The following is a 27,093-nucleotide window of genomic DNA, read 5'->3' as shown; positions in this document are numbered from 1 at the left end:
GCAGCTGACTCATATCAGTTCATATCGACAAATGATATTGTTTCCTTGTTTCCTCCTATGGTTGGGGACCACTGAAGTACACTGTGTAGTGTGGGGGAGCTACACGCATGTTTACTGGGCAGAAAGAACGGAACTAAAACCCCACAACCCAGAAACAATCTCGCAACAGTATTTGTGTATTTATTTTTCATTTTTTTCGGAATCTACTGGGAAAGTCTCAAAGATCGACCAGTCAATCGCGAGTCAACAGGTTGGCGACCACTACACTAAGTGATCTCCTCTGTTCCAAAAAAAAGACAGAAAACATGTCTTTACCATTCATGAGTTGCTGAACCTGATGCTATAGCACTTTCTAAATCATTTTATGATTTGAATGACAGTAGAAAATGCAGCAATTATTGGCCATCCTTAATCAACCTTGAAAAGATGGTGTTACGATGACTCCACAATGTTCCTGGGTGCGAGACTTAAACCTTTTCAATGTTGGATCAATGGTGATTTTATCTCCAAGTGCAAACACTGTGCAGCCAGGTTGTAACAACAGTAGGCTGCTGCAAGCTCACGTTTGGGACTCTGCTCTTTTGTTGATTCCCAGCCTCTAAGACTCCTCCAACAAGGCAGCAGACTCGAAAGCTTATCTTCGGATCAGCAGCCTATGGACGTCCCAGGGCCAGTTTTGGTTGAGTTTTGGGCATTTGGGTTATGTTGCTTACGGCTCCTCACCCGCTTTAGGATCAAAAGAAGGCCAAATACTACCAGACTACTTTCTATTTCTACACATCGATTTGCTAATATGGTGAAGAATTTTGAATTAATTATGTTTTAACACAAATACAAGTTACACCAAATGGATATATTGAATTTGATATTTTTGAGTATATTCATTTGTTGTGAAAACAAGCAAATTAAGCCTTGATTTGATATCATTAAGTAATAATTAAATGTTCAGAATTATTATGTTTGCAAGATATAATCCAAACCTGATGCTAGAAACATATCTAACTGCAATCACTCAGCTACCATTTGACAGGCTTTCTTCTAATTTTCCACAATGCATCATTGAGGATACTGGAAGCAGAAACAGACCAGTTTTGCAAGTACGGTTTTACAGTACTTGCGGTGTCTCTCTTGGATGCTGAACTAATCTGAACTGGACAAGAGTCACCATTTTATGATTGGCCTGTTACAGCAAATATCCAAAGATGACAATAATTTCACATCCAAAATCTATTGACAGAAATATTGAGAATGATGCACACTCCCATCTTGTTAAAAATTCAAGGACATGCATTGAAATGATTGTGAAGGGACAAAAATCAAAGTTTGATACACTTCTGGTTCCCACTTCTAATTAAAATCTCACTGTTAAGGGCTACGTTAAATATCTTTAAGTAAAAGGAAATTCTTATCCAAAGTACCAGCTATTCAATGAATTCCAGAAATAACAAGAAGAATAATATTGTAAACAACAAAGTCTGTAAGTATTATATTAATAACAACACTCATTTGGGTAGTCAATGTACAGTATATGCAGTGTGATTCACTATTAGACTGCATTATGCAGGTCTTCCACAGCTACTCTACAATAACTGATCAGTGCTCAGCAAAACATTAATATTTAGAATATTTCTTACTCACTCTTTTCGACAAAAGTAATTTTATAAGGAGTCCACAGTATTCTACTTTATTTACATGATTAAAGTTCAAAAGGGTGTTTATTTAACTGAGTTTTAAGGAAGTAGTAGAAAATAAAACAACAGAATATCCGCATAGACACAAGAAGTACTGCAGATGCTGGAAATCTAGAACAACATACACAATGTGCCGGAGGAGCTCAGCAGATCAGGCAGCATCTATGGATGGGAATAAACAGTTGACATTACAGGTCGAAACCCTTCATCAGGATTTCCCCATAATCTGATGTGAATATGCATGGTTGAATTTCATTCAGTTATGTATAATATTCTCAGAAATTATTTTAATAAAACAGGTTAATCTGATCAACAAACTTGGATATTTAAAATTCTTTAAAAATTGATCTTTCTCCAAATAAATAATATTTGAAAAAGTAAAATGGCAATGCATTGTCAAACGAGTATTATCAATAAGTATTTAGCAAGTTCAAAAGAGGAAGCGGTTAACTAACTACAGTGGTCTGCTTTGTGCTTTTTTATGTTGACCAAAACAAAAAAAAACTGTAGTTTCTAAGGATGCAATAAATTGGCATGTCAAATTTTATGAGGAAGATAAATTGAGACAAGATACCTATTGCTTGAACCACCTGAGGTTTAGTCCAGAGTAGTTAAGCCATATGATTTACTGTCAACTCAGTTTAGGAATGCAGACAACGTAATTCACCTGTGAATATAAATGAACACAGATTTCAACAGAAACAGCTGTCACAAAATCCTGACATTTCCTGGTTGATTTATCACTTTCTTCTGATCGCTGTGTCGTGTGTTTTCAGAGTTTTTGTTTCCTTTAGAGATTTTTATGGACAGATGAGTTAAGCGCAATGTCAACATCTGTAGCAGTATTGGATAGGGTGTGATGTTGCTGTAAATTATATCCTTATGTTGGTGTATATTACAGTGTTCTGTGAAATGTGGCAAAGGGGCTCGACACCGAACTATTAAGTGCACCAATCCACGCAAGAAATGTGATTTATCAACACGCCCAAAGGAGGCAGAAGATTGCGAGGATTATTCAAAATGCTATGTCTGGAGAACAGGAGACTGGTCTAAGGTGGTACATAGTCAGTAAATCTTCTTTTTTCATGTAAATTTCCTGTCAATTTATTAAGAGTGCTCAGTGTATTTTGTCTACAGCTGCATAAGATGGGGTTAAGGTCCTTGAGTGTTTTAACACAATTATTTGTCTGGTATTGATCAACAAATCAAAGATGCAGTGGGCTAAGCTTTTACAGTGAAAACTAAAGCAGATTTTGTAGTGAATGTGTTTTTTGAATAGATGATAACAGATGAAATAATTGGAGACAAATTTATCAAACTTTTATTCTACAAGATATGTTCAGAATTCTGAATTTAAGATTGTAATGTTAGATACATTAGATTAAAATCACAGAAGAACCCCCCCTAAGGGTCACAATGTTAATGTCATCATCAACATGGAGTAGGATTGGTCATTATTTACATTGAATCAGTTCATTCCTACAGGAAAAACCAGGTTATGCAGAGTAAAATTGGAGAAGGATGAATATCCAGGAATCTTGTCTTATGGTACACAAACAGGACATAGCTTGAGAATTAGATAAATCAAGTTCAGCGATGATGTTTACACATTGAATATCCATCATACTTATACTGAACAGTGAGTAGCCAGTGGTATAGTGGCATCCACACCAGACAACGAGGCGAGTAGTCCCAGGTTCGAATCTGGCCAGATCCTTGCACGCTTTCCGTTTGTGCTGGGTTGAGCATTAAGCTAGTTCTCATTTGTCTGTAATAAACGGACAAATGCCGAAGAAACAGCAAGGTTGCCGCCTGAAGCACCACAAGGCGCAGAGAGGGAAAAATACTGAATTCTCAAGTCTCCCATAAGATGTAGAGCTGCTTGAGCAAAGCATTGAGGGCATGGAACCACTTTTCAAAAATCAGTCAGTGCCTTTGGGAAGAAAGCTGAAAAATTTTCAGGAAACATTGAGAATGCTTAAATTTAAATTTCCTATTTCATAATGAAAAGTGTTTATTGCAGAGGTCTGTCAACCTCTGTAACAGACATAGAGTTAACTGCCAAGATGGACCTTCATCAGAAACGTTCCGCAGAGACTTGGCACCTTTTTTTGGTAATTTATTATTTCGCTCAGAGGCTGATTTTCCACTGTGTATTTTCTGTTTTTATGTTTTGCAATTACAGCACCGGTTTCTTGTGCTAACCCTGCAGTTTAAGCTTTTTCCATCAATCTTCTAACTTCCATTTAAACCTGGTGCCGGACTTCCATGCCACTGTTAAACCATCTAAGTGTAATCGGACTTCTAGTGTAAATGCAATTATCCAAAGTAGGGAGTATCAAATATGGAAACCATTCATTCTTGGCTGCTTTATTTCTTAAATTTCCTATTTTTCTTCCCAGACTGACCCATCACATCAGGTCTTGTAACACAGCTGGGAGCCAGTTAGCTGGCGTTGATAATGAGATCTTTTGGCAAGTGCGTTCATTAGAATTCCCATAGATTCCCATCTGGCTATGTCTTGGATGCCAACTGGGAGATGTACAAACTGGTAAAAATTCAATGCGTCCAAGTAGAAACTGCTCATACTACTTTGTAGCTTTACACAGCTCTAGGGAGTACATTATGGTGAAAGCAATCTATCCTAGACTGGTCTGCATCACTCTCTCCAAAATGGAATTTTAACTTTGTCAACCCACCCCTGCCTGCCCCACAGCAAATGTATATGTCAGGGGATGCGAGGTGGTTGGAATTAAATCTACAAAAGAGTAGAACCCAAATCTGACCTGATGCAAGTGTACATTCTCCCTATTTGATTATGGCACATGCAAAGGGAAGTAGGTAGTTGACTTGGAGTAATAATTTCTCAAAACTTAGCTTTAAGTGGAGGCATATTTTGTAGCTTTCACAGGGAGACCAAAAGGTCAAGTTGTTCATGATTCATTAAGGTTGTACGTTCACGGCTACTTAGATGGCTTCAAGAAATGGTTTGGGGGAAGTAGTTGTTGCAAGAAATTTGTTTGCATGATTTGGACTCCACACACAAGCTTTCAGGGTGGGTCGTGCTGTGAGTGTGTTGGACTGAATTTAAGATCAGGACGAGCGTCAGCACTTGCATCAGCATGCTGTGTGAGGAGCTGTAGATGAACAGAGGGCGAAAGGGGGTCAAGGAGTGAAACGCAACAACGCATTACCGATGAGAAAGACAGTAGCTTATTTTTTTTATCTCTTAGAAGAGTGTGCTTTCGGGAGCTGATCCTGTTTTGTAAAGTGGATATAGTCCCTGTGCATAATCAGTCCCTAGTTCCTTTCAGGATGCTATTGAAAACACCAGGGTGTCTCTTTGTTGGCTCTATTGTAACTGCACGAGGGATTTCATTCATGAATTGATGGCTTATGATAGCTGGAAATTGTGTGGTGTTTTTGACATGCTAATAACCAGATCAATTGCGCACTTTATATTGTGTCCCTGACCAGCCTCCTACAGTTTACAGAATGTCATAGGTTGCACATATAGAGCAATCTGTGGACACCCAGAAAAGCATCAACCACATTGGATTTCATTCCAATTCAGATTAGGTTATTGTCAATGAAATTCTTTGCTTTCCTATCACCACAAGAAAATGTTAATGGAGGGATTACCTTCCCTAGAACCTGGCCTTGTGGCTTCATCCTGCTATAGTATAACAAAATCAACCTGGTGATACTTGGAAGCACTTGTAAGAATTGGCTGCTAGGCAACAATTGTAAGAATCCACTGATGAGATCCAGGGCTGCTGTAGTGAGAGCCATTTAATAATTAGTTGTATAATCAGGCAATCATTTCTTGTTTGTGATGCACTTGAAGTCCTTGATATGTTTGGAGGTGTTCTTTAGTATCCAACCATGAGGATTTATATTTTGTAATGTGTTCTGCACAACATAATGCACAGAGAGGGCAAAAAGGCAAGGAGGAAATACTTCTCACTACTTGTCATCTAATGAGGATTCCAGGCATGTAGAGTGAATACAGGAAGAAGAGGAAAGCACACCCACTCACATTGTTGCCAAAGATTTCTTGCTTTGATCCCTGCTCTGCCAGCTGTGATTCTCAGAACTGAACACCATTGATTTTCAAAGGGCCATGAATGCTCCCCTCATCGACTACTCCACCTGTTCATTCAAAGGAAGCCTCTGTTCTCTCAGGATAAAGCAGTGTGACTGAGCCTGACTGACAAGAACATAATAAAGTGGAAGCAGTTCACTTTCATCTCTCCGCAATCAAGATATTACAACTATGTCAAAATTCTGAAAGTGTTCATTTAAAACTCATAGGAGGCAGGTTAATCTACAGGAGGTAACCTTACAGTGGTTTCATTCATCTTCTGCAGACTAATCTTTCTGGTGGACTTCTCCATGCTATCTCTGATAGTGAACACTCTGCTTGGCAAAACTACTGCTGCCTCCCAATTTTGTGGCTTACCCAATATGAATACCCCCTTCCTGGTAAACGGGGAGCTTTATTCAATTAAGGAAAGCTTAAGCAGGGCTGCTTCCCTCACCGGAATGTGCTGTGATGATCGAGAAAAGCTGAAGAGGGCTGTAGGCGCAGCCAGCTCCATCATGGACTCTAGTCTCCTCACCATTGAGGACATTCTCAAAAGGTGGTGACTCAGGAAGGCAGCATCCATTATGAAGGACGCTGAACATCCAGCGCATGCCATCTTCTCATTACTGCCATCGAGGAGACTCAGGGAGCCTGAGGACGCACACTCAATGTTTTATGAACAGCTTCTTCCCATCCACTTTCAGATTACTGAATGAACGCTTGAGCAATTGTTCATTATTTTGCTCTCATTTGTACTAGTTAGTTATATATTTCTTACTTATAGTTTTTTTATGTATTAGTCTGTACTAATGCCAGAAAACAAAACATTTCAGGACATAAGTCAGTGATAATAAATCTGATGCACCAGCTGAAGACCAGTCAAGAAGTACTGAAGTTCTTCGCTCTGCACAAGTGCCTGGTACAGATGCTTTTGTTGGTGTTGGGGCATCTTTAACGGGTATCAGGTATCTCAAGGAGTCATTGCTCGGGTAGATTTCAAGATGATGTATTTCACATAATAGTTCTAGGCGAGAGATGAATGAGTAAAGGGAATGTTGCTTCTGAAGAGAAGTGAGATGATTGCATTTTACAGTGCCAAAATCAAATCAATCCCAGAAATAAGTTTGGATATTTAATGCTGTCAGCCAAGCTGCAGCAAAGTCCATGCCTCTCCCTCTTTGATGGGAAGTAACATATATAGTCTACATCAGTGACAAATTCTGCAGATATCAGCTGAACTATTTGTGCAGGTCCTCTCTGAATCTCCTTTCTTCCACAATACTCAATGCTCTTTTTGACTTCAAGCGCTATTGGTATTGGTCCATTATTTCCAGCTGCACCAAGATACAGTGAAAAGCTTGTCTAGCATACTGTAAATACAGATCAAATCATTACACTGTGTATTGAACTTGAACATGTTAAAACAATAGCAATGCAGAATGAAGTGTAAAAGCTACTGAGAAAGTACAAAATCACAATGAGGTAGACTGTGAATCCATCGTCTGTTCAGGAGTCTGACAACAGTGAATCAGAAACTGTCCTGAAGCCTGGTGATATGTGCTTTCAGGCTTTTGTATTGTCTGCCCAATTGGAGAGGGAGGAAGAGAGAATGTCAGATGTAGGTGGGGATTTGGTTCTGCTGGCTGCTTTACCAAGGCAGTGCAAAGTATAGACTGAGTCCATAGAGGGGAGTCTGGTTCCTGTGATGGAATGGCAGAAATCATAGGGGATAGACATGCATTTCCCTAACTATAGTTGACTCAATGATACAGAAATTAATGCCCCTGTCCATAGCTCCAGTGAACCAGACTTGACCCTAACCTGTCTGATTGGAGTCTGCGTATTCTCCCAATGGTGGTGAGGGCCTCCCTCCAGTGCTCTAGTCTCTTCCTGCATCCCGTTTGCTGGAAAGCTACCTTGCTGTAGGTGAGTGACAGCAGGAATCAAAAACAGTTAATGCGCCTATGTGGGAAAATGGGTAATGGGGAAATGGGGAACAGGTAATAGTATATGAATATCCTCCTATGCTGTGAGAAGTACAGTGCCTATAAAATGTATTCCCCCCCCCAGAAATTTTCATGTTTAATTGTTTTATGACGTTGAACACAATTGGATTTAATTTGGCTTTTGACTTTGATCAACAGAAAATGACTCTTTAGTGTCAAAATGAAAACAGATCTCTAAAATGTGATCTAAATTAATTACAAATATAAAACACAAAATAATTGATTGCATAAGTATTCACCCCCTTTAATATGACACATCAAATCATCACTGGTGCAGGCAATTGGTTTTGGAAGTCACAGGTTTAGTTAAGTAGAGATCACCATGTGCAGTCAAGGTGTTTCAATTGCTTGTAGTAAAAATACCCCTGTATCTAGAAGGTCCAACTGCTGGTGAGTCAGTTTCCTGACAAAAACTACACCATGAAGACAAAAGAACATTCCAAGCAACTCTGTAAAAAGGTTATTGAAAAGCACAAGTCAGGCAATGGATACAAGAAAATTTCCAAGTCAATGACTATCCCTTGGAGTACAGCTAAGTCAATCTTCAAGAAATGGAAAGAATATGACAGAGCTGCAAATCTGCCTAGAGCAGGCCATCCTCAAAAACTGAGTGACCGTGCAAGAAGGGGACTAGTGAGGGAGGCCACCAATAGACCTATGACAACTCTGGAGGAGTTACAAGATTCAGTGACTGCATATCCAACTGTTGCCTGGGTGCTTCACCAGTCACAGCTTTATCGGAGAGTGGCAAAGAGAAAGTCATTGTTGAGAAAAATCTCACATGAAATCTAGGCTTGAATTTGCCAGGAGGCATGTGAAACCAAAATTGAGCTTTTTGGCCATCAAAACAAAACCAGCACATTGTCAAAAACACACCATCCCTAATGTGAAACCTGGTAATGGCTGCATCATGCTGTAGGGAAGCAGGTCCTGGAAGGCTTGTGAAGGTGGAGGGTAAAATGATGCAGCAAAATACAAAGAAATCCTGGAGGAGAACCTGATGCAGTCTGCAAGGAACTGTGACTTAGGAGAAGATCTGTTTTCCAGAAAGACAATGACCCAAAGCATAAAGCTAAAGCTGCACAGAAATGGCTTAAAAGCAACAAAGTTAATGCCCTGGAGTGGGAAGTCAGAGTCCAGGCCTCAATCCTATTGAAAATTAGTGACTGAATTTAAAAAGAGCTGTTTCCTCATGATCCCCATGCAATCTGACAGAACTTGAGCAGTTTTGTAGAGAAGAATAGAAGAAAAATGCAGTGCCAGATGTGTAAAACTGAGAGACCTCTCCACACAGACTCAAGACTGTAATTGCTGTCAAAGGTGAATCTACTGAAAACTGACTTGAAGGGGTTGAATACTTATGCAATCAATTATTTTGTGTCTTATATTTATAATTAATTTAGATCAGTTCATAGAGATGCTTTCACTATGACATGAACAAGTTGGGATACTGACTCACCAGAAGAGCAACGTTCCAGATACAGGTGTATTTTTACTACAATCAGTTGAAACACCTTGACTGCACACAGGTGATCTCCATTTAACTAATTATGTGACTTCTAAAAGCAATTGGCTGCACCAGTGATGATTTGATGTATCACATCAAAGGGGGTAAATACGTGTGCAATCAATTATTTTGAGTTTTATATTTGTAATTAATTTAGATTACTTTGTATGAGATCTGTTTACACTTTGACATGCAAGTCTTTTTCTGTTGATCAGTGTCAAAACAGCTAAATTAAATCCATTGTGATTCAGTGTCTTAAAGCAATAAAACAGGAAAACTTCCAAAGGGGTGAATACTTTTTTAAAGGCTCTGTAAAGTTGAAAAGCACCATTGGTATGCAAGTGTAGACATAGATTTTTGAGGTGCTAAACATTGCGGGAGGGATAGGGTGGGTGGCCGGAAAATCATCAGATGAATGATAAAAGTGAGGTTTGAAGAATCATGTAGTAAATGAACAATGGACAGCCATGAAATGTAGGCAGCTTTGAAAACTGACTTGGTGGCCCAAATTTAGAAAGACAGTGTGAAAGGCAGACCGTGTACTAAAGGGTATAGGTGAATCAACAGCTGTGTTTGCCTCTCCTGACCAGGCTAGATCAGACTGTGAAACCACCCTACTGATCCAAATACTGAGCATCAACTGCTGACTTCCTCCATCTACACATTCTTGATAAGATGAAAGAGGGAAGTTCTTGTTGCCATTATTTACCCAGATCACCTCCTCAACAGATCCAAAAGTATTCAAGTTGAAAAGGGCTTTGAAATTTGCCTCATTCATGTTCAAATTTTTGTATGCTTTTTCAATTCCTGTACATCTTCAAGTCTCCCTCTGAGCAATTCTTTTGAGATTCTATTGTTGGTTTATATTACGTCAATTCATCTACAGTGGAGACAGAAAATCTGGAAGTAAAGATATCAATGGTGAAGACATTTCCACTTATCTAAATATCCTCCAGATTTCAGAAACTTGATCTGAAAACATCCATGTATTTTTATCAAATCTCTTACCCCTGGGGAAGTGTCAAGCTATTATTCTGTGCCTCGTTCTTCATAGAATAAAATTTACTGGAATTATGACAGTGAACTTGTATTCTGTCAATAGCTCTCAGAAGGTAATAGGAGCTGTCTCCCATCTCGATGTTTAAATATAATCTCTAAGTTTCTGTTAGCTGCATAAATATGACACTATCAAGTAATGTAAAATTATTTTACTAGTTCTCGTTGGCCAAATTAAATCAGATAGCAAACTCAGAAAACTGCAGAATAACTTTAAACAGGTAAAATAGAACACTTCAGTTGTTTTATAAAAAAAAGAATAAAAGAGAGTTATTCAAAGAGCAGACTTGGATCTAATGAGATAAATTTTCTACTTCCCTACTATAGCATAATGATTTTTTTGTTTCCAACATGGGCAGGGTTACTTTTAGCTACTAAAATCCTAAGCATCATAAATCCTTCCTAAATATTTCCATTTCTCCCTTTGTTCCTCTTTTAAGATGTTCTTTAAAGACTACCTCTTTGCCCAGACTTTGCCCATCTGTCCAGATAGCACCATATATGGCTCAGTGTCAAGATCAGTTTCTTAATGCTTCTATAAAGTACCTGGGGGCATTATACTGCATTTGAGGTTTTGTACTGGCAAGCTGTAATGCAAATTACCTTCAATTGGACAATTTGGGAATTCAAACTTCTTTTTAGACAATTTCACTTCCCAAAGTGCAAGAATTCAGCTGGTGAAATAATTGCTTCAGTGTTCTGACCTTGTAAATGACCTTCAGCAAATCAGGTGCAGGAAACTTCTGCACTGAGAAAGCTCTAACAGCATACATTTTATATTTTCAAATCTCTAGCAGCCACAGATTTTTTTTTAAGTGTGTGCTTTGGCAGTTGTGTTCAGCAACAGCTTAACCACATGTTTAAGCAATTACAGCTCTCATACTTGAAAGATGTTTAATGTAAATGTTAGCTGGTATTGAAATTTTCAGCATTTTAGACACATATTTATCCCTTGGGTACAACAAATATTGATTTGCTCACACATTACATAAGAACTACTTTTGTGCCATTTGCAGTTTGTAAAGTAGCAAACTACTCAGTTAATATTACATTTTTGCATTAGTACATAATCTCTGTTGTGAATGAAGCCATGCAAGGTTTATACATTAAGTGGAAATGAACACCGAGTTAGATTGCTTTTAGCAGTTGCTGAAAATATGCTTAAACACACAAAGAAGCAAAATAATTTTAAAGAAAGGTATAAATAAACCAGCCGGCATTCAAAACATGGGCTCGCCAAGAAGGATTGTTTCTTTGGGCAAGATGTGAGTTTCCTCTTTCTTGGGAGCCATACTGAGAAGATAGGCTTTCTTCTGTCATGTACCTAGGGATAGAAAATTGCTGGAAACAAAGCAGAAAAATCAAAAATAGAGTCCGTTAAAAGAACTCTTCAGCTTTATTTTTGTTTTCTTATTTATATCCAAGTCACCGCCCTGAACCGAAATGGGGTGGGCTGCAGGAATGATGATAGAGAGCTTGTATCTGGATCAATTGTTTTTGTATTGGTATTGTATGTTCTTGTATTGGTAGCCATCGATGAAAAGGAGAAAGACTTTTCGCATTCATGTTCTTGCAGCTCCAAGTCAGAAAATACAGGGACGATTAGAGAATTTAGAAAGGCTGAACTGAAGACTATTAGGTTCCAAAAATGAAGTATTACGGTTATCACATTGTAAATTGCTCTTCAGGATGCACATCTTCTAGCAGCTGTTGGGGGGCACCATTTTGTAGCCCATGTTTTCCATTCAAAGGGATTGTCAAAGCTCGGTGAGAATAATGTAAGGATAAGCAATTTTCTTTATATTTGGAGAATATGCCGTCACATGGAAAAGTGACAATATATGACATCAGTAAGAGAAGTAAACTGTGATCTTAATTGGTCCAGTCTCTTTTACCAGGATGGGTCATTTGACTATATGGGCATTAGATTCAGATTCAGATTCAGTTTATTGTCATTTAGAAACCACAAATGCAATGCAGTTAAAAAATAAGACAACGTTCCTCCAGAATGATATCACAAAAGCATATGACAAAACACACTACACCAGAAAATCCACATAATGTTTGGCAATCACCAATCCAGAGTCCAGATAGACTGCTACATGTTAATATTGTGCTACCGTCTTAGCGCGTTCCCCGGAAAGGAACTCCAAATCCACCAGACAAACAAGACCAAAAACTAAAGCTACAAGACATTACATTCTATAATTGACAGAGGACAAGGATATATAGGAATTATGTAAGTCTTATCTAATGAGTTCAGTTGAAATTTTTGAAGAGGTCTTTAGCGTGTGACATTCATGTGGATTTATAAAAGGTGTACATTAATATGCCACAGCTGTTGACAATAAAAAAAACATTCATTAGGATTATAGGGACAGAAAGCACTGAAATCAGCAGAGTTTAATTCTTATTGTCACCAGGAATCTGTACTGAGCCTTTATATTTAGAAATGACTTGATTGAAATGAAAGTGAGTCATAAATCTGAAAATGCTGGCATACTACACTGAGAGGCATAATAAATATTGTAGTGAGAAGATAAAATTGCAAAAGGATATCACTCAGTTACAGGTACTCATTCTACACACAGTCATCCACTTTAGACCTAAGAGAGAATCTATTTTTGATCAGAGCATTTTTCAAATGTTAAGGTTAGATGGTGTGGAAGTACAGAGGTGAGTGTTCAGAATCGCTTGAGTAATGGCCTACTTAAATTGTGATATTGAAGATCCCACAGTATCAGGCCTCTGCATCATCCCACCTGTCAAACTTTTGTTTTGGAATGTCACTAGCATTTTTGGTTCTAGGCCTCTCACTGGGTCACTTCCAGGGTCTCTACCTCTCTCTCTACTGACATTTATAAAGAAAGATGATTAATAGAAAGTTAATATTTTTCCACAATTCTGTCTCACTTGTCTATAGATGAGCCACAAATTTTTGAAGTTCATCCCCCAACTTTAAAAAGGGTCTTTTTAAAAAAAAACCTTAACCTCTAGAGGACTGAGTGCAAGGAATGCTGGAGCTGTGTGGAGCTCTGGTTAGACTCTCTGTTCAGTTCTGAGCACAGAACCTCAGGAGGAAATAATTAGCTTTAGAGGATGTAATGTTATGAGATTAGATTGTATAGTCTAGGTTTGTAAATTTGAGAATAAAGTTTATATAATTAAGATGCTCATAATTATTAAATATGCAGATGATGTAGAGGAAAATTGTTGCATCTGGTTCATGGTCCATACCAAAAGAACACAACATCACCAGTATGTTTTGTAATACTCAATAAGAGTAAGATGGCCTCAGAGAAATCAGTGCTTTGGATTTATGAATCAGAACGGCCAATGTGCTGGTAAACAATAAAGCTTAAAATAATTCCATCCGCACCCACCCCATTTCACTTCCCTTAATTTTGTTGTAGTAAGTTTCACCATGAATGCATGAATCAAAATTTTGTTTTCTTGCCATGACCCAGGATGCAGTTGTAAGGGGTTTTGACTTTCGACAACTGCCTCAATGCAGGATCATTCATCACCTCTGAGAGTTCTCTGGCCATATACTCAAGAGCCCAGCACACTCTCACTCCCAAGCTGGGGAACATGACAGCTGTCAAGATTGTGCCACCTGCTGATACTGAGACAAACAAACTACAATTCTACAAAATACCTCCGAGGAATTCACCTGTTAGCAGGACTTTCTGAGCCAGAAAATTATACAGTGCTTTGCTGCATTATTATATTAAAAAAGTCAGTCTGGACTGAACACAAACATTAATTGAGTGTTCATTGTTGCCCAGGGTTACTTTATTGCCTGTTTGGTAAATTAATTTAAGTTAGTGTTAGAAACAATAAACAGGCAAATGTGAAACATTTCAAAGCAGAGTTAACAGATTTAAGTCTGGATCTGTTATAACCTATTGCATTAATCTTATTGGTGCCTGGTTCTAATAAAGACCCACTGCCCATGCATCCCCCACTGTTTAGTTTGCCTTCACCTTTCAGGGCAGTAGGCTGAACTCAAGGGCAAAGCTCATACCTAACTCTTTGTATTTGGCACCTCAACTTTTCACTTGCTGATGTATCTACTGTGAGTCCATACATTTGAATGTTCTCCCTGACTGGATGTAAAAGGTGAGGTTTTCCTTTCTTGATTCTAATTAATATCTATGGCCAAGCACAACCCAGCCCATTATTGTATTTATTTTATTGAGGTACAGCGTGGAATAGACCCCTCCGGTCCTTCGAGCCACACTGTACAGCAGTTCCCCAGTTTAACCCTAGCCGAGTCATTGGACAATTTACAAAGACCAATTAGCCTACCAGCCGGTATGTCTTTAGAATGGGAGGAAACCCACGCAGTCACAGGGAGAACACACAAACTCCTTACAGGCAGCCGCAAACAATTGTAAATCAGTATCCGTGCAAAGGATACAGTCAAATAGAGATCACTTTACCAAACTGGCAATGCAGAGACAAAAGGATGGATTTTACCATGGCAGCGGGAGAGTTTAAATTTGGTTACTTAAATAATTCTGAAATAAACATAGCAGTAATTATGACCAATAAACCCACCTAGTTCACAGGAGGAAATGTACCAACTGGCATAACACATTTTCTCTGGCCCATACCCACAGCAATTGGTGGCCTCTGTAATGCCTAGTACCTCACTCAATGTGAGGGCAACTAACAGTAGACAAAATTATACCTGCCTCCTCACTGACACCTACACCTGCAACTAAGTTAGGATAAGGTTAAAAAGGAAATCCATTTACCGGGAGAAAGATATTTGAAGGCACTTCAGAAGAAAGCTGCCAAACAAAAACATAATACCAGGTTGCTGGATCATTCCACGTGTTCCAGCAATAATTCTGTTACTGAAGCCTTGGTAAAGAACAGTGTGTGAGTAGGTGGGGCTTCAGTAAGGAAGTCAACATTATAAGTTACAAATCACAATAGGCAGATCTGCATGCTGAAGACAGCAAGCATGTTGCTTGGTAAATACCAGATGTCAGCTCTGGAATTCTGTTCACTAAACTCCAGCTGCTGGTGACCATATATGGTGCATCATGAAGCAAAAACCATGCTTTCTATCTGTCGCGATTAATTTTCCCATCTGCCAGCAAGTTAAACCAAAGTGTGGTTACTAGACAACAATGGTTATCTGTTCATCACAGCTTGCTAACAGCATGCAAGAAAGCCATTCATCCCATCGAGCCCCATATTCACCTTCATTACTGCTCCTGACAGTGCATCACAGACCCAAACTAACAACCGCATAAAAAGGTTTTTCTTCACATCAGTTTTGATCCTTTTGCCAATCAACTCCATTCTCAGTCTATTGCTTTTTGACCCCTCCACAGCTGGCAACAGTTTTTTGCTATCTACTCTGTCATTCCTTTCATGAAGTTAAATACCTCTGTCAGATCCCTTCACGATTTCTGCTTTTCTAAGGATATAGCTTCTTCCATCAATCCTTGGAGTTTTAGACCTTTACCTCAGGAATAACTTTGCTAATCTTTTGTGCACCTTTTCTAAAGCCTTTCTGAAGGCGTGTCACTGAGAACTGAATGCAATATTCTCATTATGCCCATTCCTGGCGCCTTAGCTTTATCCCTCTACTTAGAGAGCTCAGAGTCCCTAGTGCTTTTAACAATATTCACTAACTATCCTGCCACTTTCAACAAATCTGCATATTGAAATAGTATTATAAAGGGGAAAAAAAGTAAAAGCTGGATATGCACAAGCAGCATTTGCAGAAAGAGAAAAAGTTTTTTTTCTCAAGTTGGAGACTCCTCATTACAACTGAGGAAGTACATATGTGATAAGCTTTTGTACTCCCATGTTACTCAATCTTGCATTGCTTTAGAACTTGACTTACACCCTCTGAGATGTGTCAGTTCACATTTTTCAGCATTACCATAAATTTCTTCTGCCTATAAAGCATGCATTCTACCAGCTTGGCTATATCCCCTTGAAGTCTGTTGCCACATTTGGTATTCTGCCTTCAAATTTTCTGTCAGCTGCATATTTAGGAACTGTATGCAGTACATCTAGGTCTTTAATATATTTTGAGGAAAACAGTTGTCTTAATACTGGCCCTCTGGGGATCTCCACCATACGTTTCCTTTCATTTCAAAAATGATTTCAAGACTGCGCTCCACTTGCTGTTACATGCTCATTTTATATCGGTGTTGCTTCAGTGGGCTTCAATCAAGGTCTGTTTTGCAGCAATTTGAGAAATCCAGGACCAGCTTCTACCCCTCTGCCATCTGATTTCTGAATGGACATTGAAACCATGAACTCAACCTCACTACCTTTTTTATTTTTAATTTTTGCACTTATTTAACTTTATATATATATATATATATATATATACACACACACACACACACACACACATGCACACACACATACATATATATATTTACTGTAATTCAGTTTTTTATTATTATGCAATGTACTGCTGCCACAAAGATAAAGAATTTCACAACATGTGCTAGTGATATTAAACCCAATTCTGATTCTGAATCTGATACATTTTTCCTCTTCTACTCCATGTTAACTCATCAATAAAGTTATCAAGTTAGTTAACTGTTAGTTATCAAGTTACTGCCTTTCTCTATTTAATCAACATTTATCTTAAGACACTCATGCTTGTTTCTAGATATTTACCCAAAAAGATTATCATTACACTACATTTTGATAAGGATATATCATTTCTGTAAATTTCTAGTCCTCAAGTACCACCCGTGACCCCATGGAAATTTATTCCCCGGGTCTCTATAGTTTCTCCCACATTTCCCTCAGGAATCAAGAAACATCTTTGCTATCCCAGCTTGCCTGAGTGATTAACCTACTTTAAATACGTCAGCCATTCCAGAAACTCCTCTTTATCCATTTTCAATCCATCCACAATCTCAACTGCAATTTCTTTTGCTACAACTCCAGCAGAATCTTCTTATACGTACTATAATATGCAAGGAGACCATTCAGCCCATTGAGTTTGTACTTGTTCCACTAGGGTGATCCTATTAGCACCATTTCCCCTCTTATTTTCCTCTGTCCCTCTGTAACTTACTCTTTCTCACATTTGCTTATCCACACTCCTTTGATTCTTAGTGTTCATTAAGGTAGTTTACACATTCAGTCTGCTGACATAAGTTTGGACCTGGAAGGAATCACACTCGATCACAAAGAGGACATATAAATCTGCACAGACTGTAACTAAGGCCCAGATTGAACCCAAGGTGCTAGAGTTGTGTCACTATGCTCAGCCCCTTCCTCTCTTTACTGCCTCACTGTGCTGCCCACTTGCTAAAACCTGTTTAAACACGAATTTAGTCTTTTGGTCTCTGATCAGCACACTTCTCATATAAACCCTTTGCCATTTTGCATGCTGAAGAATATATCCAGATTTCAATCATTTCATATTCAACCTCTTGGCCTTTTTCATTTCTCCTTTCACATCTTCTCTGAAGTTATGAGGACCAGGTTACATATAGTTATCATGAGACAGGCCTTTTGATTAGTGTGCAGTCCCATGCTGATGCACAAAATGAGATGGAGCAGACCTCTGATATGTTGAAGCAATGATTCCACTGCCCAAATCCCTTGGAGGAACCTTACCACACACAAAAATAGACTTCTCTGAATTCAAGGTAATTTGCAATATACTGTAAGTCTGCATTAGGGATTAGCTCTTGCCACTATATATATCTATCATGAAAGAAAGAGCTGTTCCTGGTAGTCCTTGTTGCACAGTCTTTAATCAATGCATCGACAAAGATGTGAATAAACACAAGCCCAGTTCTGTTACTATCCAGTGATAAGCAACACAATGTCAACTTGGCCACCAACTGAAAATGAAAGGCAAAGCAAATTGAAAACTCTAAACCAAATTTAGGAATCAAAGTTGGAAACAGTTCATTGAAATGTCACTAGTCACCCTTGTGCATTGTTGGATCTATAGGTTGACAAGTTTCAGGGTTTGATGAAATTCATCAGTAGTGGGTGAGATTGTTGATCTATTGGCTAAATTTCTCTGGATTTGAACAAGGTTCCATTAGATTGGGAAAGTATTAAATATGACTGATTATTAAAGGAGGGACAGAAACAGAAAACCAGAAACTGAAGAACGGTACTTTAACATCTGACATAGGGGAAATATTAGAAATCATTAACAGAGGTGTTACAGCAAGGCACTTTGAAAATGTTGAGGAAATCAGGCTAAGTTAACATAGTTTTGTGAAGGAAAAGTCATGTTTGATCCATTTATTGAAGAAATAGCCTGTACAATGGATTCCTCAGGTTCTAGAAAGCATTTGATAAGGAGCAACAGCAGAGGCAATATAGGAAAACAAAAACCCATGGTGTACTGCAGGAGATAACATATTGTTATGGTTAGGACAATGGTTTGGTTATCAGAGACTAGGAATAAATGGGGCTTTTTATGATGAGCAAGGTCAAACAAGTAGTGACCTAGGGATTAGTGCAAGGGCATAACACCTTACAGTTTTTATAAAGGACTTGGATGAGGGCATCAAAGATATGGTTTCTGAATTTCTTAATGGCACAAAAATAGAAATAAAAAGTAAGTGTAAAAAGGAAACATTACAAGAAGCTGATAGGTTAAGTGAGTGGGTTGGTAAATGGAGTAACTTCTGGGAAAATGAGGAATTGTACTTTTTGGAGCAAAAAGTAATAAAGCAAATTTTTCCATTCAATTCCATTCTGTTCATATCTATGTATTTTCTAATAGGGCGTGAGAAGGTCGTCACCAGTAATCACCACTGTTGTAGTCAAGCTCTTCCAGTGCTGTTGGGCAGGGAGTTCCAGAGTTTAGACCCAGTAACAAGAAAGAATGTTGATATTTTTCCAGGTCAGGATAGTGGACAGTTGGAAGGGGAACCTGAGAGTGGCAGCGATCACATGCATATGCTCTTCTTATCCTTCTTTAAAGTAGAGGCCCTGGGTCTAAAAGATGCTGTTGGCATTGCCTGAGCAATATTTTTGACTAGTAATAATTAGTGTGGAATACCAATTAAATAGATCCATTAAGCCAACACCTACTGTAAATATCAGGCACCTCCCCTTTAAGAAATGCCAATTGTTTTTAAAAACTGAACGGTAGTTAAATAGGTGGTCACCACATACAAAACTGGGCCCGCCACAGGTGTGTTATCTAAAGAATAGTACGATTAGCGGCAAAAATGCTGAACAATCATATAAGTAAGTAGGGAACACCAAGCATACTGCTTTGCATTGGATTGGATTGACCAAGCATCACAATCCTTATTGCTCTTTATGAAGACTATCTGATGTTTAGCTCAAGCTGGGTTAGAAAAAGTTGGGTTCACTTCTTTGTGTTTAGAAACAGGAGTCATGCAGACTGTTTGGGGCTTTGTTTGTTAAAGATAGCACTCCTCAGATCAGATATCAACCAAGATTCTGTCTTGTTTGGATGTTAAACATCCCATGACACTCACAGGAGCAACAAGCTCCAACACGTGCTCCAGCCAACATTCCTCCCTCAATGAATATATCAAACGTTGTTGGTCCAGACTGGTTGCCATATTTGCTGAAACACATAATTCCAAAGCAATTAATTATTTATAAAGAACTGAGATGTCTGCATACAATAAATTGTGAAACATATGCAAGCATGTCAGCAATAGAGTGAACATCATCCATATGTGCCCATTCCCAGCTAACAATTTTAATTATATAACAGAGTAGAATTTCCACCCTGACTTCGGCAGACGATTAACGTAAACTTGAAGAAGCATCGACAGCTGCTTAAAATTCTTTTGAAATATCCATGTTTTTGCAGTGGAAGATCAAGAAACCTGTCAGAAATTGCTGCCACTTATTTCAGCGTTTAGGATGGCGATTGCCTGCATTAATCTGTTAAATTGCAATAGTGTTCTTCCTCTTGCGGGGGCGCTGCAGCGCGAACTGTTGGCAGGAAGATATAATTTACAGTTTAACAAGTTCACTTTTGCCATTTCCATTTTAATTGTGGATATCAGATGGTGGGAAAGGAGTTTTCAGCTTAAAACCAAAGACTGAATACTGTCAATCCATTTTCATCCTTTTCATCTCCAATTTCTAATTCAACTTCAGCTGAAGACTGCACTTGATCATGAGAGAAATCAGTTATAATTATTTAATCACCATCTGTGGACCACTGTTACTTTTCAAACAGCTAGGAATCTCTGCCTTTTATCCCTGTTTACCACTTTGTTTGAAATATTGCATAGGACTGGAAAATCCTGCATGAGAATGTCTTTCAGTTTTGAATGCTGCAGTGATGTATTACAAGTTCTTTGTAACTAAACCAGTTTATTCTGGTCAGTACATTATCTCACTCTTTGGGGAAGATATTGGCATCTCATTACACTTTGGCTCAGCAGACTTCTTGATTGCACATTTTCCATTCTTACATGCTTTACAGCCCAGAGGATGTTATGATGACAATTCAGAGTTGTCAGTTAGCTCTGTGCAGCACTCAGGCCAGCTGGAGCAGAAAGTTCCCTGTTCAGTACCCTCTCTTCCACAGCTGCTGCCTTATGTATAATGTATTATGTCCAGAATCGGGCTTCTGTCAAAAGAATTACACATTGTGGCAACCCACTTTCTGCGCAGGCGAACCGGCTCACAAATAGCCAGCGTGCGGGGGGGGGGAGACTTTGGTAATGCACCTCTGACGTCATTTCCACCCAGAGAGGATGGGCGCTAGGGATTAAATGCCAGCGCCGCGAAGTTCGAATAAACTAGTCTCGAAACGACTTACCGACTGCGTGTCATTATTTCAGCGCTGTGTGTAGCACATCGCTACATTGGTGACCCCGACGGTCCAAACGGGATTTGGACCAAAGATGACTGACTCTTCATTTGTTCATGCAGTTTCGCTAAAACTGCCGATCTTCTAGACGCTGCGACCACGCGTGTGATTTAGCCAAGCAGAAGCCCCGTTCCAGATTCGGCAGATATCTTCTGATTCTATACTATCATGTGGTGAGCGCCCTTGACCAGGAGACGGCCGCCCAGGTTGCAGATCTCATACAGTCGGCCCCGGAAGAAGGCAAATATGAAGCATTCAAAGCGCTGCTCATTGGGACCTTTGGCCTCTCACGGCGCGAGCGGGGTGCCCGCCTGCTTCACCTGGACAGTTTGGGAGACAGACTGCCATCAGCATTGATGAACGAGATGCTGGCCCTGGCTGACAGACACAAGCCCTGCCTCATGTTCAAGCAAGCGTTCCTAGAGCAGCTGCCCGAGGACATACACCTGCTGCTGGCCGACGCAGATTTCAGCGACCCCCGGAAGGTGGCGGCCCGGGCAGATGTGCTGTGGAAAGCCAAGAGGGAGAGTGTGGCGTCCGTCAGTCAGATTACCAAGCCACGCGCCCAACAGCGGACCAGACCAGGCCCGGCAGGGGGGCGCACGCAACACAGAGGCAGGAGTGAGGAGGCCAGTGAACAGTGGTGTTTCTACCACCACTGGTGGGGCACAAAAGCCCGCCATTGTCACCCACCCTGCAAGGGCCAGGGCCAGGGCCAGCTGCCGCTAATGACTATATCGGCTGGCCACCAGGACAGCCTCTTGTACGTCCGGGGCAAACAGTCGGGACGCCACTTCTCGGTCGACACCAGAGTGGAAATCAACGTCTTGCCCCCGACGGGGTACAACACCCGCACCAGGAAGCCAGGACCCACCCTGAGGGCCGCAAACGGCAGCACGATACGGACCTACGGCCTTCAAGTGGGACTTCACACTGGCCGCGGTGGCCCAAGAACTCCTGAGGGTGGACTTCTTGCAAGCTCACAGCCTGCTGGTCGACTTGCAAGGGAATAGACTGGTAGATGCCGAGACTTTCCAGACGTTCTCCCCGGGTGAGGCCAAGTTGCCGACCCCACATCTGGACTCCATCATGCTGTCGGACAACAAATTCACCAGAATCCTGGCGGACTTTCCATCAATTCTGGCACCACAGTTCATGGCAGCCATGCCCAGACACGGGGTACAGCACCACGTCCCGACCAAGGGACCACCCCTCTACGCCCGCGCATGAAGGATCCCCCCAGAAAAGCTCCGCCTGGCGAAGGAGGAGTTCAAGAGCATGGATGAATTGGGGATCATACGGAGGTCCAACAGCCCATGGGCCTCCCCCTGCACATGGTGCCCAAAGCAGCTGGGGGTTGGAGACCATGCGGCGACTACCGCAGACTGAATGAGGCTACAACTGCAGACCGCTACCCTGTGCCACACATACAGGACTTTGCAGCAAACCTGCACGGGGCAAGAATATTTTCCAAAGTAGACCTCGTCCGGGGATACCATCAAATCCCGGTGCACCCTGAAGACATCCCTAAAACGGCACTTAACACCCCGTTCGGCCTGTTCGAGTTCCTCCGAATGATGTTCGGCCTGAAGAATGCCACACAGACGTTCCAGCGGCTAATGGACACGGTGGGACATGACCTGGACTTTGCGTTCATCTATTTGGACGACATCCTTATAGCCAGCAGTAGTCGCCAGGAACATCTGTCCCACCTCCGCCAGCTCTACTCTCGCCTGAGTGATTTTGGCCTCACGATCAACTCAGCCAAATGCCAGTTAGGTCTCGATACTATCAACTTCCTGGACCAAAGGATTACCAAAGACGGGGCAACACCTCTGCCCGCCAAGGTAGACGCGATATGCCACTTTGCCTGGCCCAACACGGTCAAAGGCCTGCAGGAGTTCGTTGGTATGGTGAACTTCTACCACCGTTTCATCCCCTCAGCAGCCCGTATCATGCACCCTCTGTACACCCTGATGTCCGGTAAAGGCAAGGACATTACTTGGGACGAGGAGGCCACGGCCACTTTTGTTAAAGCCAAGGAAGCCTTGGCAGATGCCACGATGCCGGTGCACCCCAGAACGGACGTTCCAACCGCCCTCACTGTGGACACATCCGACACAGCAGACAATGGGGTGCTGGAGCAGCTCATCGAGGGGCACTGACAACCCCTGGCATTCTTCAGCAAGCACCTACGACCACCCGAGCTCAAGTACAGTGCTTTCGACCGGGAGCTATTGGCACTGTATCTGGCAATCCGGCATTTCAGGTATTTCTTAGAAGGCAGGCCGTTCGCCGCGTTCACGGACCACAAACCGTTGACCTTCATGTTTACGAAGGTGTCTGATCCCTGGTCTGCTCGCCAGCAGCGACATCTGTCCTACATCTCCGAGTACACGACGGACATCCAGCATGTCTCGGGGAAGGACAACTTCGTGGCAGCTGCACTCTCCAGACCAGCTGTCCAGTCCCTGTCCCTGGGGGTGGACTATGCAGCACTGGCGGAGGCGCAGCAGGCAGACGACGAGATGCCCAGCTACAGGACCGCAGTCTCGGGTTTGCAGGTGCAGGACTTTCTCATAGGCCCAGGTGAGAGGACCGTCCTGTGCGACATGGCTACCGGCCAACCTCGCCCCATCGTCCCGGCAGCCTGGAGGTGGCGAGTTTTCGACTCCATACACGGTTTGGCACACCCATCTATCAGGACAACCGTCTGGCTGGTCTCCAGCAAGTTCGCGTGGCACGGACTTCGCAAGCAGGTCAGTGAATGGGCCAGAACGTGTGCACAGTGCCAAACAGCCAAGGTGCAGCGGCACACTAAAGCCCCACTGCAGCAGTTCGAACCCACCCACCGGAGGTTCGACCACATTCATGTGGATATCGTGGGCCCCCTATCAGTGACCTGAGGAGCACGGTACCTCCTAACTATGGTAGACCGGTTCACGAGGTGGCCAGAGGCGGTCCCGCTCACTGACACATCTGCCGATTCCTGTGCCCAAGCACTGATTGCAACCTGGGTAGCACGCTTCGGGGTACCGGCCCACATTACCTCTGACAGAGGCGCCCAGTTCATCTCCAGCCTGTGGTCGGCTGTGGCCAGCCTGTTGGGAACGCAGCTGCACCACACAACTGCCTACCACCCACAGTCGAACGGACTAGTGGAACGCTTCCACCGTCACTTGAAGTCGGCTCTCATGGCCTGCCTGAGAGGACCTAACTGGGTGGACGAGCTTCCCTGGGTCCTGCTTGGAATTCGCACAGCACCCAAAGAGGATCTGCATGCCTCGTCGGCCGAGTTGGTGTACAGCGCACCCCTGGCCGTCCCAGGAGCATTCATACCAGCCCCAAAGGGGCAAGAGGAAGAACCTGCAGTAGTCCTGGACAGACTACGTGAGAGGCTCGGCAACTTGGCCCCCGTACTGACTTCACAGCACGGATGGACCCTGACCCATGTACCCAAAGACCTGCAGAACTGTAAGTTTGTGTTTGTACGAAGGGGCGGACACCGGGCACCACTACAGTGGCCGTACGAGGGACCGTTCAAAGTGATCAACAACAATGGGTTCGCATACGTTCTGGACATTGGGGGGAGAGAGGAGGTTTTCATGGTGGACCGACTCAAACCAGCCCATGTGGACTTGGTGCAGCCGGTCGGGACTCTGGCACCACGGCGCAGAGGCAGACCTCCCAAGCAGAGGCTGATCCAGACTGTGGACATTGGGGGGTGTATCGCCGGTTCTGGGGGGGGTTATGTGGCGACCCACTTTCTGTGCAGGCAAACTGGCTCACAAATAGCCAGCACGCGGTGGGAGACTTTGGTAATGCACCTCTGACGTCATTTCCGCCCGGAGAGGGCGGGCGCTAGGGATTAAATGCCAGCGCTGCGAAGTTTGAATAAACTAGTCTCGAAACAATTTACCAACTGCGTGTCGTTATTTCAGCGCTGTGTGTAACACATCACTACAACATAGTATTTATGTCTGGAAGATCATTGTCATCAGTATAGTGACAATTCGTTATAAGACTATCCCATGGAACAGCTCTATTTACTCCAAATCCGTGGAGGGAAGCTGGACGTAGTGCAAAGTGGGTGATAGTGAAACAGCAGGCTGGCTCCCATCTCCCCCAATTTTCATTTCTATTAATGTTAATGTTAACTTTATGTTTGGTGTCAAGTTTCTACAAACTTTATACAGCCACTTGGCTCAATACCTCTCCAAGTGGGAGTGTTCACATCTGACTTATAGTACTTTCCATACTACCACGCAGCAGGGAAATGGCAAGAAAGTTTAGTGAGCCTACCTGTATGCTGTCAGCAGTTCTGTGCAAAACCGTCAGCGAGATCTAGCCCACAGGGGACAAAGTTTCAAGTTAAGAGAAATTAATCATACCAGTCAAGTCACAGTTGCTCCACTTAACATCAACATATATTTTCACTTAAATTGTCATATCGCCTACTGCACATCATCTGAACCAGAATCACTATTTGCTCTGTACCTCAACACAAGGAAGTAATCCTTTTATGATGCAGGCCAGTTAATGATTCAATAGAAGCTATTGCAAGTAAGTTAATGGTATGAAGCAAAGATTGTAAAATTACTGCTCTTTAAACATAAAAAAATGTCAAGGTAGAATGAATATCAAAATACTGAGAAATACCTGTTCTTACATAAGAATATTAGTAGTGTTACGCAGACTTTACAATCTTAAGGAACATTAGCAGATGGAGTTCAACCCAGATAAGTGTGAGGTGGTTCATTTTGGTAGGTCAAATATGATGGCAGAATATAGTATTAATGGTAAGACTCTTGGCAGTGTGGAGGATCACAGGGATCTTTGGGTCTGAGTCCATAGGACTCTCAAAGCTGCTGAGCAGGTTGATTCTGTGGTTAAGAAAGCATATGGTGTATTGGCCTTCATCAGTCATGGGATTGAGTTTAGGAACCGAGAGGTAATGTTGCAGCTATATAGGACCCTGGTCAGACCTCATTTGGAGTACTGTGCTCAGTTCTGGTCGCCTCACTACAGGAAGGATGTGGAAACCATAGAATGGTGCAGAGGAGATTTACAAGGATGTTGCCTGGATTGGGGAGCATGCCTTATGAGAATAGGTTGAGTGAACTTGGCCTTTTCTCCTTGGAGCAGCGGAGGATGAGAGGTGACCTGACAGAGGTGTATAAAATGATGAGAGGCATTGATCGTGTGGATAGTCAGAGGCTTTTTCCCTGGTCTGAAATGGCTAGCGTGAGAGGGCACAGTTTTAAAGTGCTTGGAAGTAGGTACAGAGGAGATGTCAGGGGTAAGTTTTTTATGCAGAGCTTGGTGAGTGCGTGGAATGGGCAGCCGGTGACAGTGGTGGGGGTGGATATGATAAGGTCTTTTAAGAGACTCCTGGATGCGTACATGGAGCTTAGAAAATAGAGCACTATGGGTAACCCTAAGTAACTTCTAAGGTAAGTACATGTTCTGCACTGCTTTGTGGGCCAAAGGGCCTGTATTGTGCTGTAGGGTTTCTATGTTCTATTTCCTGAACCAAGAGAGCTTTGTTAGAACATAGTTGAACATTTAAGTTGTCCTCACTTACTTAATTTAAAACAGCATCAAAACCCTCTGATATTGCGGATTTTTTTTTTACATATGTACCATTATTCTATGTTTTCTTTCAATATGGTATCTCCTTCCTCTTCAATCAATAGCAGTTTCCAGGAGCATGCAATAAGTTGCCTTTTATTTTCCTGGATATTCGAGAGAAAAGTAATTATACACTTATATCCAACAACCATTTCATTTTATATTATCAGTATTATTTATCTTTACAAGGCTCGCTTTGCTCCTGACTAGTTTCCTGTAATATGATTTGACAGACTTTGTGTTGATTTAATATTTCTTGTTTTCCTTCCTTTTCCTTTTCT

General features: G+C 41.6%; 1 protein-coding gene across 1 annotated transcript in view; it reads left to right on the top strand.

The window, feature by feature from the left end:
• LOC132394145 (A disintegrin and metalloproteinase with thrombospondin motifs 19-like) overlaps window positions 1-27,093 on the top strand; it is a 379,896-nt gene that overhangs the window by 338,264 nt on the left and 14,539 nt on the right. Inside the window, exon 23 of the mRNA XM_059969941.1 lies at window positions 2,593-2,745. Coding sequence (XP_059825924.1) covers window positions 2,593-2,745 — 153 coding nt within the window. The remainder of the gene's footprint in view (window positions 1-2,592; window positions 2,746-27,093) is intronic.

The sequence above is a fragment of the Hypanus sabinus genome, chromosome 5, assembly GCF_030144855.1.
Source record: "Hypanus sabinus isolate sHypSab1 chromosome 5, sHypSab1.hap1, whole genome shotgun sequence".
Classification (NCBI taxonomy): domain Eukaryota; kingdom Metazoa; phylum Chordata; class Chondrichthyes; order Myliobatiformes; family Dasyatidae; genus Hypanus; species Hypanus sabinus.
Note: the sequence above shows the minus strand (reverse complement) of the source record. Positions and strands in the feature narration are given on the sequence as shown.